Source organism: Mizuhopecten yessoensis, unplaced genomic scaffold, assembly GCF_002113885.1.
Source record: "Mizuhopecten yessoensis strain PY_sf001 unplaced genomic scaffold, ASM211388v2 scaffold10867, whole genome shotgun sequence".
Classification (NCBI taxonomy): Eukaryota; Metazoa; Mollusca; class Bivalvia; order Pectinida; family Pectinidae; genus Mizuhopecten; species Mizuhopecten yessoensis.
In genome coordinates this window covers 1,559,593-1,576,487 of record NW_018408761.1, presented here as the reverse complement: position 1 = coordinate 1,576,487, position 16,895 = coordinate 1,559,593, and the positions used below count along the sequence as shown (strand labels likewise).

At 34.4% G+C, this 16,895-nt stretch overlaps 1 protein-coding gene across 1 annotated transcript; it reads left to right on the top strand.

Annotated features, from left to right (window-relative positions):
- Positions 1-3,406: 3,406 nt before the first annotated feature.
- LOC110463113 (T-complex protein 1 subunit zeta-like) lies at positions 3,407-16,895 on the top strand. Its single transcript, XM_021517466.1, has 15 exons — positions 3,407-3,581; positions 6,584-6,647; positions 8,194-8,328; positions 8,578-8,637; positions 8,837-8,950; positions 9,213-9,316; positions 10,292-10,402; positions 10,695-10,854; positions 11,086-11,168; positions 12,854-12,950; positions 13,375-13,522; positions 14,138-14,230; positions 14,992-15,135; positions 16,068-16,140; positions 16,474-16,895. Exons 1-15 carry the CDS (start codon positions 3,445-3,447, stop codon positions 16,547-16,549), a joined length of 1,599 nt encoding a protein of 532 aa, XP_021373141.1. The 5' UTR covers positions 3,407-3,444; the 3' UTR covers positions 16,550-16,895.

The following is a 16,895-nucleotide window of genomic DNA, read 5'->3' as shown; positions in this document are numbered from 1 at the left end:
TCATCAGAAAAAATGACACCGAGTTGGATCAATCTGATTAAAATCATCTGTTAGGCTCTGTTAACTTCGTACTACTCGTTCAGGAGAATAATCTTCGTTGCATGTAAACTCTAGCTTATGATTTTGATAACTGACTCGCATCATCATGGCTAGCTTTCCGATAATAAAACATTATCGGAAATCCGGATAACCATGCGTCCTGTTCATCTCTGTAATCTTAGTACATACAGACTGTTATTACACTATTGGCTGGTTGGTAAGTATGATATGAAAATGTAAATTGGTTCACTCGTGGTTTTTATATAAATGATAGACGTCATGTCTAGAACTTGAGCAATATACATGTAACGTTACATGTACAATTCAAAATCTCCCCCATGGAAAGTTCAAAAAACAAAAAGCGGAATAACCATATCTGATCATCGATCGTTCTGGCCTTTAAATATATACAAGCGTAATCTAAATTTAAATTCAAATATTTAAAACACTTAGCGTCTATATGTATATTACTTATAGCTTTGCTTGAGTAGATCAGGGCGCAGAATTTTCAATAGGTGACAGGTTCAATCACTGCTAAACGACATTTTCCAATATTTAAAAAAATGGTAATTATGCAAGCTAAAAACTTGTAATTTTGCATGTAATTTCATTCTACTGAAAATGTGTTATCTGATAGTTTTAACTCAGTGATTGGTTGATTTTAGATACACAAAAAAAATCCACTAATCACTAATTAAGCTAATCATCTTTTGAACAACTGGGCCCTGAATTGTCTCTGCAGAGACGTATCAAGCCAAAATACACGTCTCTGGCCATTGTACGCAAACAAGAAGTTGCTTGCATGCATATCAAATATCTTCAAGTGTACTAAATAATAAGCAGGCCCCTTTTCATTGTGTGTTGTCCGATAAGATGATTAAATGTTATTAAGGGTAAAAATATTAAACTTGGCTGTTTCTGTTCTATATAAAAATAAAACACACACATAAGCTTTCATAACGATTCTTCTGGTGACATCACTGCCGTGTTTATATCATGAAAACAAACGATGACTGCAAACAGGGACGTACATATGTCTCTACTGTACATTTGACGTAATCTTAGCGGATATATAACGTGGGTTTTTATACGTCTCTGTTCATTACCCTTAAAATAAAATATGTTATGAAAACGTTGTTATTTTCAGAATATTCGGATGAAAACCCCTGGTTCTGTTGACAAAATATAAACATGTTTAAATTGAAATTGTGACAGGTGTAACACTTAATTGACTGAACATTTTATTTCAGGTTATCAACGACTCGTTTTCTCATATGGAATGGATATCCGTTCTATACCTTATATTATGAAACGGACTTAAAACAGCATATCTATATAAATCCTTGATTATACCACGGAATTAGATTGTTATCTAAGTCCGTGTTTATACCTACGTTCTTAATCTATATAAATGTGATGTTACTGCTCAAGGGGAACAATCCTAGCCATTCTTTTCATTCGGATTTTTTCATCGCCATATCTGAGGAAAGCTTAGATTGACATTACATCCAACGTCACAATTATGACGTTAAATTAATGATGACGTCAAAAATGAACATGAAATGACGACGTAGACATTCATTTTTTTTTTGTAATGGTTTTATTTTTCCAAGATTTTCACTACATATCCATATACACATAAACAGGACATTCACGCATTCTCACATATACACACACGGACATGGATTTAGCATTATCACAATCATTTTCATTGTTATCATCATCGTCATCATCATCATCATCATCATCATCATCATCACCATCATCATCATCATCATCATCATCATCATCATCATCATCATTCGTCATCATATTTCATCATTCATCATTCATCTTTATCATCGTCATCATCTTTCATATATAATTATTCAATCATCATCATTGCCATCATCATCATCATCATCATCATTATCATTGTCATACAATCAATATCATCATCATACAATCATCATTCCATATGTATCTTCATCAACATAACATCATCATACAATCATTATCATCATCATAATCAGTGTCATCATCATCATCATCATCATCATCCATTATCATCAATCATCATTTTATATGTATCATCATCAACATATAATTATCATCATCATTATATCATCATCATCATACAATCATCATTTTCAATCATAATCTTCAATTATCATTCTATATGTATCTTCATCAACATATTATTATCATCATCATATCATCATCATCATCCTCATCATTAATTCATAATGATATCATCATCATTCTAGATTTACAAACCATTTTACGCACATTTCAAATCACTCACTTAGTTGTTGTATACATCAATTCACATGTACATACACAGCTTCAAAGCGAGTTATTCCATGTCCTGAATCAAATTTCCAATACAAAATATTGGAGAGAGCGAGACTGTTAATAATAGCCTATGCCAAGCCCCAAAAACATTTTTCCAGAAATTATTATTACATGTATTTTGACACTCTTTTATATAATCCTCTCCAATATTAAGTCGCTTATATAACCAATTTTATTGAAATAGTATTCCAATTTCCTGAGAACTGATATTTTTTTTATCCAACTTGGTTTCAAAGAATCAACAAAGTTTTTAGTATGAAGCAGCTTTAAACCACCAACCATATAATCTTGAACAATAACCTCTCTTATAACTTTATCAGTTTTGCTATGCCATAAATATTCATGAAGTAGAATATTTATTTTTGTGAAAGTTTTTTCATCTGGGTTAGGAAGTGAAATAAATAGATGGTTTAATTGCGATACCATTAAGGATTTTGTTAAGTGAATTTTCCCAATCGGAGAGTTAATTTTCGCGGTATTAATAAGACTTTTCAGTTTCACTATTTTTTTGTCAAAGTTTATCTTATGCATTTCTTGCAGATTGACACTAAAATCAATTCCTAACAAAGTAAATTTCTCTTTCCCCCATTGTCACTGTAATTCAGGTAAAAATGTTTCCTGACTGTATCGGCATAGACATTCATAGTAGATGACGTCACAATGTGAGCAATCTTGTTAGATTTGCAATATAGAACATCTTATTGATTCTAGAATAGTCCGAGTCTTTCTAGAATTAGTCCGAATTATTCTGACGTTTTATCAACTTTTTTCATATCGGTCGATCTGTCCTTAATCGACGATAGACCGATATGAAAAAAGTCGATAAAACGTCAGAATAATTCGGACTAATTCTAGAAAGACTCGCAAAAATAATGAATTTTCCTATTCGTTTTACAAATATCATTTGGAATAGAAACTACGCGTCCACGTTTTGTCTGCACTGCCAAACTAAGTACCCAAACAACGACCGAGTATCACTCTAATAATAATAATAAAAACATTACTGGTCCCCAATGATCACATCTCGCACACTTCCGGTTGAAGTGCGAGATTTCGGCATTCCGATTCAACATGTCTGCCATCAAATCACTGAATCCCAAAGCAGAAGTTGCAAGAGCCGCCCAGGCCTTAGCAGTGAACATTAGCGCTGCTAAAGGTCTCCAAGATGTGCTTAAAACGAATCTCGGTCCAAAAGGCACACTCAAAATGTAAGTATATTCCTGTAGAAAATGTAATTTCTATTTTTTTGACGGGCTTTCCCAGAACTTTCTGGAACACGTGGGATTCACGCTTTCTCTCTAACAACATGTCGGGACAGAACTGTTGTGAAAGAGTTTTGCAGAGTTGCTATGGGGTATCTTTTTACTGTGGCATAATGAAATATGAAATTTGCCTACATGTTTTTCTAAAAAAAAATCCGTGTCTTGTTTTTTTCCTTCAACATTTGCTACTGTACAGTGTACTGTATCTAGACTGTTGTCAGATGCCTAGAAACGGACTGAAACAGTGAAATGGGGCTTAGACGACATTGAGGTCGAGCAATTTGATATGAAATATAAAAAGAGAGGAATGTGTATCAATACTTTGTTTTTACCATTTTTAAAACTTTTTATTATTTTTGAATAACTGAATTGACAGCCATGTTGGAAACTTGGTCTCTCTTCCGAAACAGGTCTATATATGCAGGTTGGGGAAAACCACCAACTTGCGTATAATACGCTAACTCGCCTATTATGCGCCTGTTGGAGTATGGATTTGTTACTGAAAATAACCTAAATCGTTGTAACAGTAACTTTTGCAATCTATTATTAAAAATCGCATTAATTTACGACAAGGTAAATAATATTTTGCTAAAAGATGTTTATTGAAAGCATTGACTACTTAGAAACTTGATGTAACTTTACCGGAAGTATTGCATCTATTTTTGGTACTTTCCCATGTTTCATGACTGAATAAAAGCGACTTGGATAAACAATTTGAAAAAGTGAAGATTAAAGTGATTTTGGCTATTTTAAGTAACAAATCTATACCCCTATTGGCATATAATAGGCGAGTTTGCGTATTATATGCAAGTTAGTGTTTTTTCCCGACCTGATATGGGTGTCATGATCAGGCCCTATAACCACGGATAATAATTTGTGAACCGCTTTGAGACAAACTAGGCCTAGGTTGTGATAAAGCGGTACATAGGAACCTCGAATTATTATTATGGCGGTCGTTTCTATTTTTTTCCCAAGATAGACTTGGCTAATTTCGTTCAAGAGTTATTCTATTAGTAACTAAGGATTCGTTATTTTAACAATTATGCAATATTTTGATGACATTAATGATTATACTCATATGAGGCCTGAATGATATGTAATCCTACAGACAAGCACTTTTGACTTTGCTCCATTAGTTGGTATAGGACCGCTTCTTGGCTCTAACAAAGCGATATATGTATATAAAACAAAATGTCTTGCGGTCAGAAGCTACGTTATCGCAGCAAGGTTCAACCCTGCAGGAAGCAACTTCTGGAATATTTCATGAAAAGTGATAGTATTAAGATATTTTTTTTAAAATTGTATGATAAGCATTTTATGGGGCAGTTATTTTCAGGCAAGTGGATTTCTAATTCTAAGGGTTACTTGCCCTTATACTATGGTCCTTACCAGATACTACAGCAGACTTAGCATGTGTTCAATTTGTGTCAAAATTGATTACTTACGCCCCGCAAACCGAACAACAAAATTGTAATAAATGTGGGAAAACTCGGACTGACCTTATTCACCATTACGTAACTCAGTGTGACGTCACTCACCCAACAAGAGACATTTTCACAACGGAATTACTAGAAATATGTGGCATAGAAACATTCCTGACTATGGACAATATAACAGAAGAAAAATTTGTACAAATTTTATTTGGACGTAAACACCCGGACATAGAGGACGACAAACTGTTTCGGATGATGGCAGCTCGGTTCTTGAGAGCTGCGTCACATAGTTACCTATCAATAGAAGACAGGATGTAAAACGTACATCTTGACTCGATGAATCTTTAACCAAAACCAGAGACTTTGCTCAATATCTATTTTTTCTCTCTTATCTTTTTGCAATTATTTGTATCTCTTTAAAGAGGAATTAAAGAATGAATGAATGAAAATGAATGGGAGAGTGCTTTGAATTTTTTTTTTTACAATGTGGTATATGAATTGCCCTGAATTACTGACTCTTCAGCACGCTGAGCCACACAGGTCGTAATAGGTCTAATTGAATGTGCACTGATATTACATCATGTAATTTAGATACAGCTGTATTGAACAGTGCAGTTTCCAAGATCATAGCAGCATGGAGAGCCTCAGAGGGCTGAATGTTAGTTCTCAACAGTTTAAACATAATTATTGACCAGAAATAACGGTTTAAACATAATTATTGACCAGAAATACATGTATTACTTTACGATTCTTGGAAAATTGAAAACAAAACTGAATTCCGTGTGGTTGTATGTCACTGGGGCCACTAAATCAGTTAAATAGATGTGATTACCTTATTGATTAAATGGGTTAAATAGATGTGATAACCTTATTAATTAAATGGGTTAAATAGATGTGATAACCTTATTAATTAAATCAGTTAAATAGATATGATAACCTTATTAATTAAATCGGTTAAATAGATGTGATAACCTTATTGATTTAGATAATATTTTCAACAAATGGAATGTGAATAAACAATGATATATGTTTATAGGTTTTTCTTCACAAACAAGCTTCAAATACAAAATGCAATTGAACAGTCGAACAATGCTGCAGTCAGAATTTTTATTTAGGGTAAATTTTTTACAATTATTATGTAATTAGATAAGTATAAATCTGTAGTATTATAACTTTAATTTAAGCTTTTAATTAAACTTACCTTTAGATAAAAAATTATATTTTCTTGTTAAGTAAAATTGCCCAGCATTTGTACAAAAAAGGCCCCCATATATATTTGGGTAAAGGGGCCAACATGTCCCCATAATCAGCAAGGCAAGAATAATTACTGGTTTGTCAAGAATTTTTAAAAAACAAATGTCCATTTTTACTCTACAACATTAACTGAAACTGTTAACTAGTCCACAAAAACTAGAGTTCGGTGAGAAGTAACGTTAATACATGTACAAATAATAGTTGCATAATGAAAAGTTTATAATATGTTCACAAATTAATGTACACACCTTAATTTTTCAGGTTGGTATCTGGGTCTGGTGATATCAAACTAACCAAGGATGGAAATGTTCTTCTCCATGAAATGGTAAACTGTCACAAGAACTTGTCATTAATTGATAAGAATATGGAAAAGTGAATACCTACCTGCCATGTTGTACATCCTGCATTTGTGGATGTCAGTCTGTAAAACACTTGGATGAGCTATAGCAGATAGTAGAATTGTTTTGGAATATCCTGCATTTGCACTGAATATTCCAATATTGCAGGTGTTTAAAAGTCACATTTAAAGCTTTGAATGCTAACATGCTTTTGTGGAAAGACCAATTTATATTTAAGTCATCATTAGTATAAGTATTTTGATGAAAAGTTTTCATACTGATGAAATAGCAATAAGCAGACACAATCTGCATTTTAATGGCATCTATGGCCTTTATTTCATTGTTGAGTACTTTGCAGGTAAACATAGACATAGCAGCATTATGATTTCACATCTTACATCAATTTTCTGATTCAGAAAAGTCAAATAATGCATTTGGTAGAGACAATAATGACTTAGTTCTTTGTGGACTTAAATGGGTGAAACAGATAGCCAACTTATGATTATTGATCAAATGATTTATATCCAATTTTGGTAGTTAACTCTAAAATACATTTTAAATCAGTTAATTTAATACATTCATGAACACTTGGGAACACCATTTTCCTTTGAACAACTTATTATTAATTATTAAGAAAAGGTCAAGCTACTTATGACGGAGGGTATGTAATTCTATTGTTTACAGTACAAAACCCATAGATTTCATAAATTTTTAAATCCAGTCAATATTTACATCATAAATGTTGAAAATGTTCACTCATCAGGACATCAGATACAGTACAACTTGGCATCAGACTGCTGGAGTTGTTAACCCCTCATTAGAGCTGTCACGATACATTTTACCCACAATTCCATATGTATCTCAATATTTGTTCCACGATTCGATTATTTCGATTCGATAAACCTCTATTTCAAAATATAAACAAAATGCAGATAAATAAGCCGTCGATACACAGAAACCCGCAGTGTTTCCACACTTTTGATTTAAAGCTTGCCGGAGCATCACAAATTTTCATTTCCTTATGGTAGTCTGCCAATTTGTTATGAATGCTTTGTGAAAATTGCATCCTCGCAGCTGATTGGTTGAGGGTTTAGAGATCAGCTAATGAAATTGAACGTCAAACAGACGTTTCGGCTGAAGCGGCATACACTAATATTCAGATCGTGACGCATCGAAAATCGGAAAAATATATATCGTGAATCAAATTGAACATAAATAATCGCGGTACAAGTGCATCGCGGTGAATCGTGACACCTATACCCCTCATAAATCTTTATGTTTGTCTGAATAATAGTCACACAGTTTTGATAAAGATGTTTATCCAGGGAAAATCCTGGAATTGGAGAGCAGTGGGCCATTTTTAGCAATTTTTAGTCAATATCAAAACTAAGAGGGGCCATTCTAGGAAAAATAAAATTAGAAAATGGAGGGATCATTTTCAGTTACGAGGGATCAATGGCCCCATGACCCCCTCCAGGATTATCCCTGCTTATCAACATTGTGCTAACTCATATTTTTTTTATTCTTTTATAGCAAATTCAGCATCCAACAGCCTCCTTGATCGCTAGAGTGGCTACCGCACAGGATGACATCACTGGCGATGGAACGACATCCAACGTACTGATCATTGGAGAACTATTGAAACAGGCAGATCTCTATGTCTCTGAGGTATTTTATAGTTCAGTGTTCAAAACTAACATTAATCCAAAATTTCAAAATATCATCACAAGTTTTCAGTTAAAGCTGTATATTTGCTCATTTTCGATACTTTGCAAAAAATAAAGAAGCTAAAATTTATTAAGCCAGTCTATTTAAAAACATTGAAAGAAAAAAGGTTATTTCAAACAAATTTCATCAAGTATGATTCATTTGTATATTGATTCATTCATTTGAAAAGTTTTCCTTTAATTTTTCTAGGGACTTCACCCTAGAATAATTGCAGAGGGGTTTGAAATGGCAAGAAACAGGGCTCTGCAGGTTTGTATAAAGAACATTTTTTTGACTTATTAAAGCCTCATGATAATTGATGTTTAAATTTCCATTGAAAACAGTTCATCATAATTTTACTATTTTCAAATACCTGTGGTAACAGTATCAAACTATTCAATGTAAAACACAGTCAGGTATCCGTTCTAGTTACATCAGGAGTGTGAACTTAATCATGTGGTGGTTTCAGGTCCTGGATGAAGTAAAGATCAAACGTGAAGTAGATCGTGATACACTGATCCAGGTGGCACGGACTTCACTTCGCACAAAGGTGTACAACGACCTTGCCGATCTTCTCACCGAGGTATAGTTCAGTTATTTAAAAAAATGCTCTATAAATTAAGAGATCGGTTTGAATACTATTCCATTACTAAGTTGATACAGATTTCACATTATTTTCCTTTGAAGTCACCAGGGCTTTGTGCAGTGCAGTGCGGGTGCTTGGGGTCATAAAAGCAATTTTATAACATCAGAACTTCAATCCATTTAGCTACCTTGTATTCAAATCATTCTGGATAGGTATAAAGTTGAAACAACTGCTAAGTACAGTGTTACTGTAATTACAGCATGTGGTGGACGCTGTTTTGGCCATCCAGAAACCCAAACAAGCCATCGACTTACACATGGTAGAGATTATGGAGATGCAACACAAGACGGACATGGACACGACGTAAGTCTACTTAAAGATCGTTCTTATATTGTTACATTTATATACTATTAAGTCAGAAGGCTTCCCTACTTCCTTGAAATTCCAGGCGCTATGTTCACTTATCTTCTCTGCACCCCTGGAATATGTCATGACAAAACCAAAGGTACGTAAGTTATCTATGCGATTGGTTTAAGGTAAAAAAATAAAAGACCTATCAGCTATCGCAAAGCTGGTACAGGTACATGTCCTCTAAAGATGACAGGAGCGACACCTGACTTCAATGCCAGTCAATTTTACCATTATGCTGCCCCAGGATTGTCATGATGTACAACAAAGAATCCAACTAGTCTACTTGTATCACCCACAAGGTGGCATCTACACCTAGCCTTTGATTTCTTTACAATTTATGCAAGAGGTGAAGAGAACATAAGTGAGCATAACCCCTGGATTTTGAGTATAGACTGCCTGTTGTAAACATTCTATGTAAAGTATAAAAAGATGAATGAGATTTTCTCACAAGATTTAACTATGAACATGTATAGATCTATTTAAAAGGCTTTCTGTTGTAAACCTTTTATAAAAAAAAAGGGTGGGGGGGATAAGATTTCCTATTTTGTAATTACTTTACCAAGGTTTAAATTATCTAGCCATCTGCTTTCTATTTTGAATTCTTAAAAAAGGTAGGAAGAATGGACAAGTTTTCCTAATTTGTAATGACTAGACTTGATCAAAGTGTATTAAATCTACGCAGGATCGTCTATTTTGAATTTTAAGTAAATAGAAGGAAGAATGAATAGCATTTTCCGAGGTGAAGTGACAGGATGCTTAATAAAAAGTTTCAAATCCTCAGAAAGGAGAAGAAGCAAAAAATTCAGTGTAAGACTTAGATTTTCACACAGTTTAAAATAATGTTTTATTTCCAATCCAATTTATTTACTTGGATATTAAAGTAAGTCTAATACAGAAATTTTAAGAATGGATGGTATTGACTTTCAGTTTGGTACGGGGTATTGTGATGGACCATGGTGCCCGTCATCCAGACATGAAGAAGCGTTCAGAGGACTGCTTTATTCTCACATGTAATGTCTCGCTGGAGTATGAAAAAACGTAAGTAATGAAGGAACGGAAATAAAAATATCCCAGTATGTACTGTAGACATGAGTTTGACTCTGCATCAGAGCCACTTGATCAGGGTCATAAAAATAGTTTGTAGAGATATTTCTTCTTGAGGTAGCACTTGAAAAAAACGACCACGTTAGACTTAACTATGAAATAAAATTGGAATAAGAATAGACTCAGTTTGACATTTTAAACATTTCAACGTTTTCGGCGGTTGGGAGGGGATCACTTTATTGAAAGTTTAAGACCAACAGTTATATGATGTAACCTCTTTCTTCAGTGAAGTTAACTCAGCATTCTACTACAAGACCGCTGCAGAGCGTGAGAAATTGGTACAAGCTGAGAGGGAGTTTATAGATCAGAGGGTCAGAAAGATTATTGCTCTGAAAAAAAAGGTCTGCGCAGCAAATGACTCTGGATTCATCGTAATCAACCAGAAGGTTAGTACATTTGCTTTTAGAGCAAGACAAAAAATAACAATGTTAGCAAAATTCCATTGTCTACTTTTCAAATTTATTTGATTCCAATGAAAATGTTGTTATGTTTTACCATAGCCCAACTACAGCTTTAATTTTACTATTATTATGTCAAGTTATAGACAGGAAAAAATGTAAAGCAACTAGTTTATAACGTATGAATCGGCGATTCTATATTGCCATTGTTGTTTTCAGGGTATTGATCCCATGTCTCTTGACATGTTGGCTAAAGAAGGAATCGTGGGACTAAGGAGAGCTAAGAGGAGGAACATGGAACGGTAAGATTTCTTACAAAAGATGATGTTAAATCTCACAGGGAATTAAAGAGAACGATGATATTATCTGAAAGGAAAGATGAATAGAATTTTCCACTATCATGAGGGTATGACAGAGACATACTGACTCCAGGAGTGATATTCCTGACCCAAAGCTGGCTTCCAAGGTGAAGGTTTGACATTTAAGAATCTTACCCTCGGGATAGAGATTTCTCTGGCATATCTCATCATAAAGGGATTATTTATTTGCTCCAATTGTATCAATAATATGTTTAAAAAAATGTTTATCAGCATTTGAAGTCTGTTATCGCCCATGGAAAGCTGATTGCTGTCACATTTATGACATCTATAGGGATGACAGAAAATTTTAGGACGACAAGAGTTTTGTGGGGGGTGAGGGGGGGGATCTCAAATTCATTCCAAGCCAGTCAATGAAATTTTGCAGGGACCTTCCATGGACTAATGTCAACAAAAATAGTGGTCGGTTTAGTCCCAAGCCCCCAGGGGCCTGAGGGGCAGGGCCAAAAAGGGTCAAATTGACTAAAATTTCAAAAATCTTCTTCTCCAAAACCCCTTAACCATTTTCAATGAAATTTGCAGGGACCTTCAGGGACCTTCCATGGACATAGGTCAACAAAAATAGTGGCCGGTTTTGTACCAAGCCCCCAGGGGCCTGAGGGGCAGGGCCAAAAATGGTCAAATTGACTAAAATTTCAAAAATCTGCTTCTCAAGACCCAGATATGGTAGAATCAAGTCCTCTTCATAGATGGAAGGGCCTTAAGGTGCTTTACCAAAATTGTGAATTTCTTGACCCTGGGGTCTCGTGTTTCCCTCTGGGGAGGGAGTAAACTTTACTATAGTTTATATAGGGAAATCACATTTTGGACCAGCATTTGTTTAATTTCCATTGGAAGTAATTCAATTTTGGGTAGCATTATCAGTATTAGGTAGCAGTTTGATAGTATGCACATATGAGCCCTGACTGAACCCCATGGGCTGATGGGTGGGGCCAAAAAGGGTCGAATTTACTGAATTTTCAAAAATCTTCTTCTCCAAACCCCCTTAACCATTTTCAATGAAATTTGCAGGGACCTTCAGGGACCTTCCATGGACTAATGTCAACAAAGATAGTTGCCGGTTTAGTCCCAAGCGCCCAGGGGCCTGAGGGGCAGGGCCAAAAAGGGTCAAATTGACTAAAATTTCAAAAATCTTTTCTCAAGACCCAGGTATCATAGAATCAAATTCTCTTCATATATGGAAGGGTCTTAAGGTTTATGACTAGGGTCGCACGTTTACCCCCTGGGGAAGGAGGGGGGCAAAATTTATTATGGTTTATAATGGCAAATGATACTTTGAATAATACATGTTAATAACTTGATTGGAATTATAACCTTGAGTTGACAGTTTGACCCCAAGGGCTGTAGGGTGGGACCCAAAGGAGTCAGTGTGCTAACATTTCTTCATTTTCCTTGTTTAGAATCAAAGGTGCTAGTTTCAAATACTTTTTAGTCTTAAATCTATATGCTTGATATTGAATAAGGGGGTTTTATTGTCTTTTGGCACTTTGAATAATATTTCTGTTCATGTTAAAAACAAAATCAATTCTCTGTATAAATATATCAGGCGACCGTTAAGGCCCATGGGCCTCTTGTTTTATCTGAGACTCCATTCATTACTGTCCTAACAGACTTTCCCTGGCCTGCGGCGGTGCTGCTATGAACTCTGTGGAAGAACTGACACCAGATTGTCTGGGACATGCTGGTCTGGTGTATGAACAGGTCTTGGTAGGTACAATATTTTTTAATTTCTCACAATCAGATCCTTCAATATGACAGCAAATCAAAACAAATGCTTTGCGGACCCTTTTTTTTTTATTTATTGCATGAATTAAAGACACTTGGTCTAGTATCATTATAGATTGCTTTTGTTTAATTCTGTTTGATAAACTTCAGTCAGAGATAATTAATGAATTATTATCATTAATTAATTATATGAAAAACAAATTCCATTGTTAAGTTTACTTACATTGCATAAAGAATGAAAATATGCCAAAGTGTGAATAAAGCTATAATAAGAACTGAAAATTGATGACGCTGAGGCAAACCTTGAACAAAGGAAATGTTTACTTAGAGAAAGGAATTTAAGACGGTTCTAATTCCTAGTTGACAGTTATTTATCCATTTTTAACGTAGTTATCTGCCTTTACAGGGAGAAGACAAATACACCTTTGTGGAACAGTGCAAGAACCCAGCCTCTGTGACCTTGGTCCTGAAAGGGCCCAACAAACACACACTGACCCAGATCAAGGACGCGATCAGAGATGGGCTCCGGGCAGTCAAAAATGCCATTGAAGATGGTCAGTTTAATGTTTGGCATGCTCAAACAAACAAAATATTTTTGATTTCAAATCATAACTTGAGATGCATTATAAGAAATTGAGTATAATGGAATATATTATAATGTTAGGTACATATGTTATAATGTATTTTATACAGTAAAAACCCACTAGTTCTAATTTTTGGGATCCAGATCTGCAGTCTGTGGAATTCTATGAATCCAATGCTAGATCAAAATCCTCAAGTATCGTTAGTATCAAATTTTAGGGAACTGTTTATCTAAATTGAAGAAAATGTTGAATCCATGATATTTTGATGTTGATTAATTACGACGTGATCAAATCATAATGTATTCAGAGTTAAGATATTTTTGAAAACAATCGGAAATCCTCTGAGATCTCTATTTGATATAGCCAAACTGAAATACTGTTTACACAATGAAATCTCCCTTCTAACGTTAGAAATAGCAATTTAATACTGGAAAAAAGTTTCAAGTTTTTATTTTTGGAAAGTAATTACAAAATTTATCCACAAAGTAGACTACCTATATTAGAAATTTAAAAAAAAATGGATTCAAAAAATGTTGATCCTTTTACATGGTGCATATATCAGTAGTTGTGTTTCTGTGGTTTCAGCATGCGTCATCCCAGGAGCAGGAGCCTTTGAAATTGCAGCTTATCAGGAACTGATGAAGTACAAAAATGAAGTGAAGGGACGACCACGTTTAGGTAGTAAAACAAACCCAGTTAATCCAAATAAGCAATTTGAGGTATTAAGTATCTCTATACTGCTGCCCAAAAATTTACAATAATTGGAAACTTTTGTACTTGCATGACAATAGCTTTGATAAATTCTTTTTGAAACGAAGTACATGCATTGTGAAACCTAGATGGGGAAAAAATAAAGACAAATTAAACAAAACAAAATATCAACAAGCATATTGAGAGCAAAAGTTAAAAAAAAATCAAACAAGTGACGAGTCTACTTAGGTAATACAATCTAGTTGTCAATATAATAAAAACAAGACTAAATTCATAATTGGTTTTAGTTGCTTATAAGTCCCCTACAAGTTGAATTTCTGTGATGCGAGAAAACTGCTGTATGGTCCGTAAGTTTCTATTAATATCATGGCACAATGAGGTGACAAGCATCTGACCAGCTGTCTCTCCTGCATGATTCGGTGATTTCCTTACAATATACACAAGCTTGTGACAAGTGTACACATGTTAGAGTTATTTCCAATATGAATATATAAGAGTGAGGGTTGGGTGTAAAATATTTTACACAGTTGGTCAAAGGGGGGAAAATTGTGGTGTGTGTGTCACAAAAGAGTGTCTGCTTATCCCCAGCTACCATACCTTTGTAAAGTAGGCTTCATATATTTCTAAGAAAAGGGGTATGAAAGAAATTAAACCTTTAAGGTTGGAGGAAAGGGGGGAGTATGTATGCTAAAATGCTTTGAATCTACAGTACACATATTTTTTAACAGGTGTGCAAGCCTTTGCTGATGCCCTACTGATTATTGTGAAGGTGTTGGCTAGTAACTCTGGCCTTGACCCACAAGAGTCCATTGTTAAGCTTCAGGAGGAATACACTGACCCGAGCCATGCTGTAGGACTGGACATCAAGACAGGTAATAAAGATATGATTGGGCAGTCAGATAAGGGGATGAAATGCTTTAATACTTTAATGTTTAAATGTTTATTTTAGGTATTCTGACTGACCAAAACAATTTTATATAACTCAGATGCACCAAAAGTCACATTGGAATGCACCGAAAATGATAAGCGTCTTTATGACAATGATAGGTTTACCAGGATTTGCCAAGATGGCGGGTTGAACCTGATTGATTTCTCATATTTGCACAATGTTCACATATGAATTATAGAAAAAGTAACAAAATCAGCATTAGACAGGCATTGTTATTAGGTTTGGTGATTTTAGTAATTTCTTAAATTAGCCGGCTCCCCAACCCCCTTAAAAAATAATAATGAATTAAAATAAAAGCAAATACCAACCGATCTATCATACCTTTTTCAGTCATGCTACCTGAAACAAATCTTTTCTGTAAATTGGGAAATATTGGTCTGTTTCATTGCATAGTGATAAAATAATTTAATGTTTGTCGAGACAATTTTGAAAATGGAAATTTATCTTAATTACCTGTTTGAATGAAAAGCACATGCAATATTATTTTGAAAGTCCTAAGGGGCAAAATGTTGGAAGTTTTAAAAGTCATTAAAAGTTGAGTTCGAAGCAGGGAATTGTAAAGATATCTCTAAGAAATATTTAAAAGATAAGACTTTTCCTAAGTGTCTCCACCTGGAGTCAAACCCGGCTTTACAGATGACTAGTTTTTACATTGCCCAATTGATTATGTTCGAGTGAAATTTCCTCTAGCCAAGCCAATAACAAGCAACTAGATTATTTGTACATTGCCTGGAATAGAAAACGTACATTTTAGATTTTTGGGTTCAGTTCCAATTTGTTTTCTACAGTTTGATATGATGACTGTTCAAACACTGCTTAAAATACTGAGATTTATATTGAGTCTACTTTTTACAGGTGAAGCCTTGATACCTGCAGATGCTGGTATTGTAGACAACTATAGAGTAAAGAAACAACTCCTCCACTCTTGGTAAGAAAGAGGAATAAACACCCTTTAATAAAATTGATTGTCGAATTTGTAATACATTTTCAGTAACACTCATCAGTTAGGAAACATGCTATATCAAAGTGTTACTTTATTTTATATACAAACAGGGTATGTATTGAACATGTCCCACTATTTGAAGAATGACTGGAAGCAATGTAGTGATATAATTAAATTTGTGGTAAAACAGTTGTTACAGTAAAAAAATTACTCGTTCTTTCTTGGAAAGATTGTGACCCAGAAATTTTAAGATGAATGATGATCATGTTGCCAAGCAAATATAAAGTTGTTTTCATATGGTATTGGTTTGTATTGCAGCTCTGTAATTGCGACCAACCTTCTACTGGTAGACGAGATCATGAGGGCTGGCATGACATCACTCAAGGGATCTTAGCCCTAGTCTCATCCTGCTGTCCTGTGTGCTCACCTGTGTTTGTCTCGTATTTTTCTTAATTTATATGACCAAATAAGGATTTACATATTCATTGAAAGGATGTCTTCAATGGATCTTAGCTGAAACAACAAAATAAAGATGTCTTTATATAATACCATGTCAATTTTATTGTGCCAACATCAAGAATTGAAATGGAAAAGCCATGAACTTTCAGAAATGTCTAAAAGAATTTCTATATTAGTGCTGAACTTCGAACAAAAAATTAATTAAATGTCCTATGTTTTGGGCATTAAACAATATATAAGGAGCTTTATATAATCTTTATACTGTCATATGTGTTTGTATT

What these genes read in the sequence shown, in the direction of transcription:
- LOC110463113 (XM_021517466.1), top strand. Translation starts at nt 3,445, where the DNA reads ATGTCTGCCATCAAATCACTGAATCCCAAAGCAGAAGTTGCAAGAGCC. An exon ending in TCATCGTAATCAACCAGAAG is followed by an intron (nt 10,855 to 11,085) that starts GTTAGTACATTT and finishes TGTTGTTTTCAG; the next exon opens with GGTATTGATCCCATGTCTCT. An exon ending in AAGAGGAGGAACATGGAACG is followed by an intron (nt 11,169 to 12,853) that starts GTAAGATTTCTT and finishes CTGTCCTAACAG; the next exon opens with ACTTTCCCTGGCCTGCGGCG.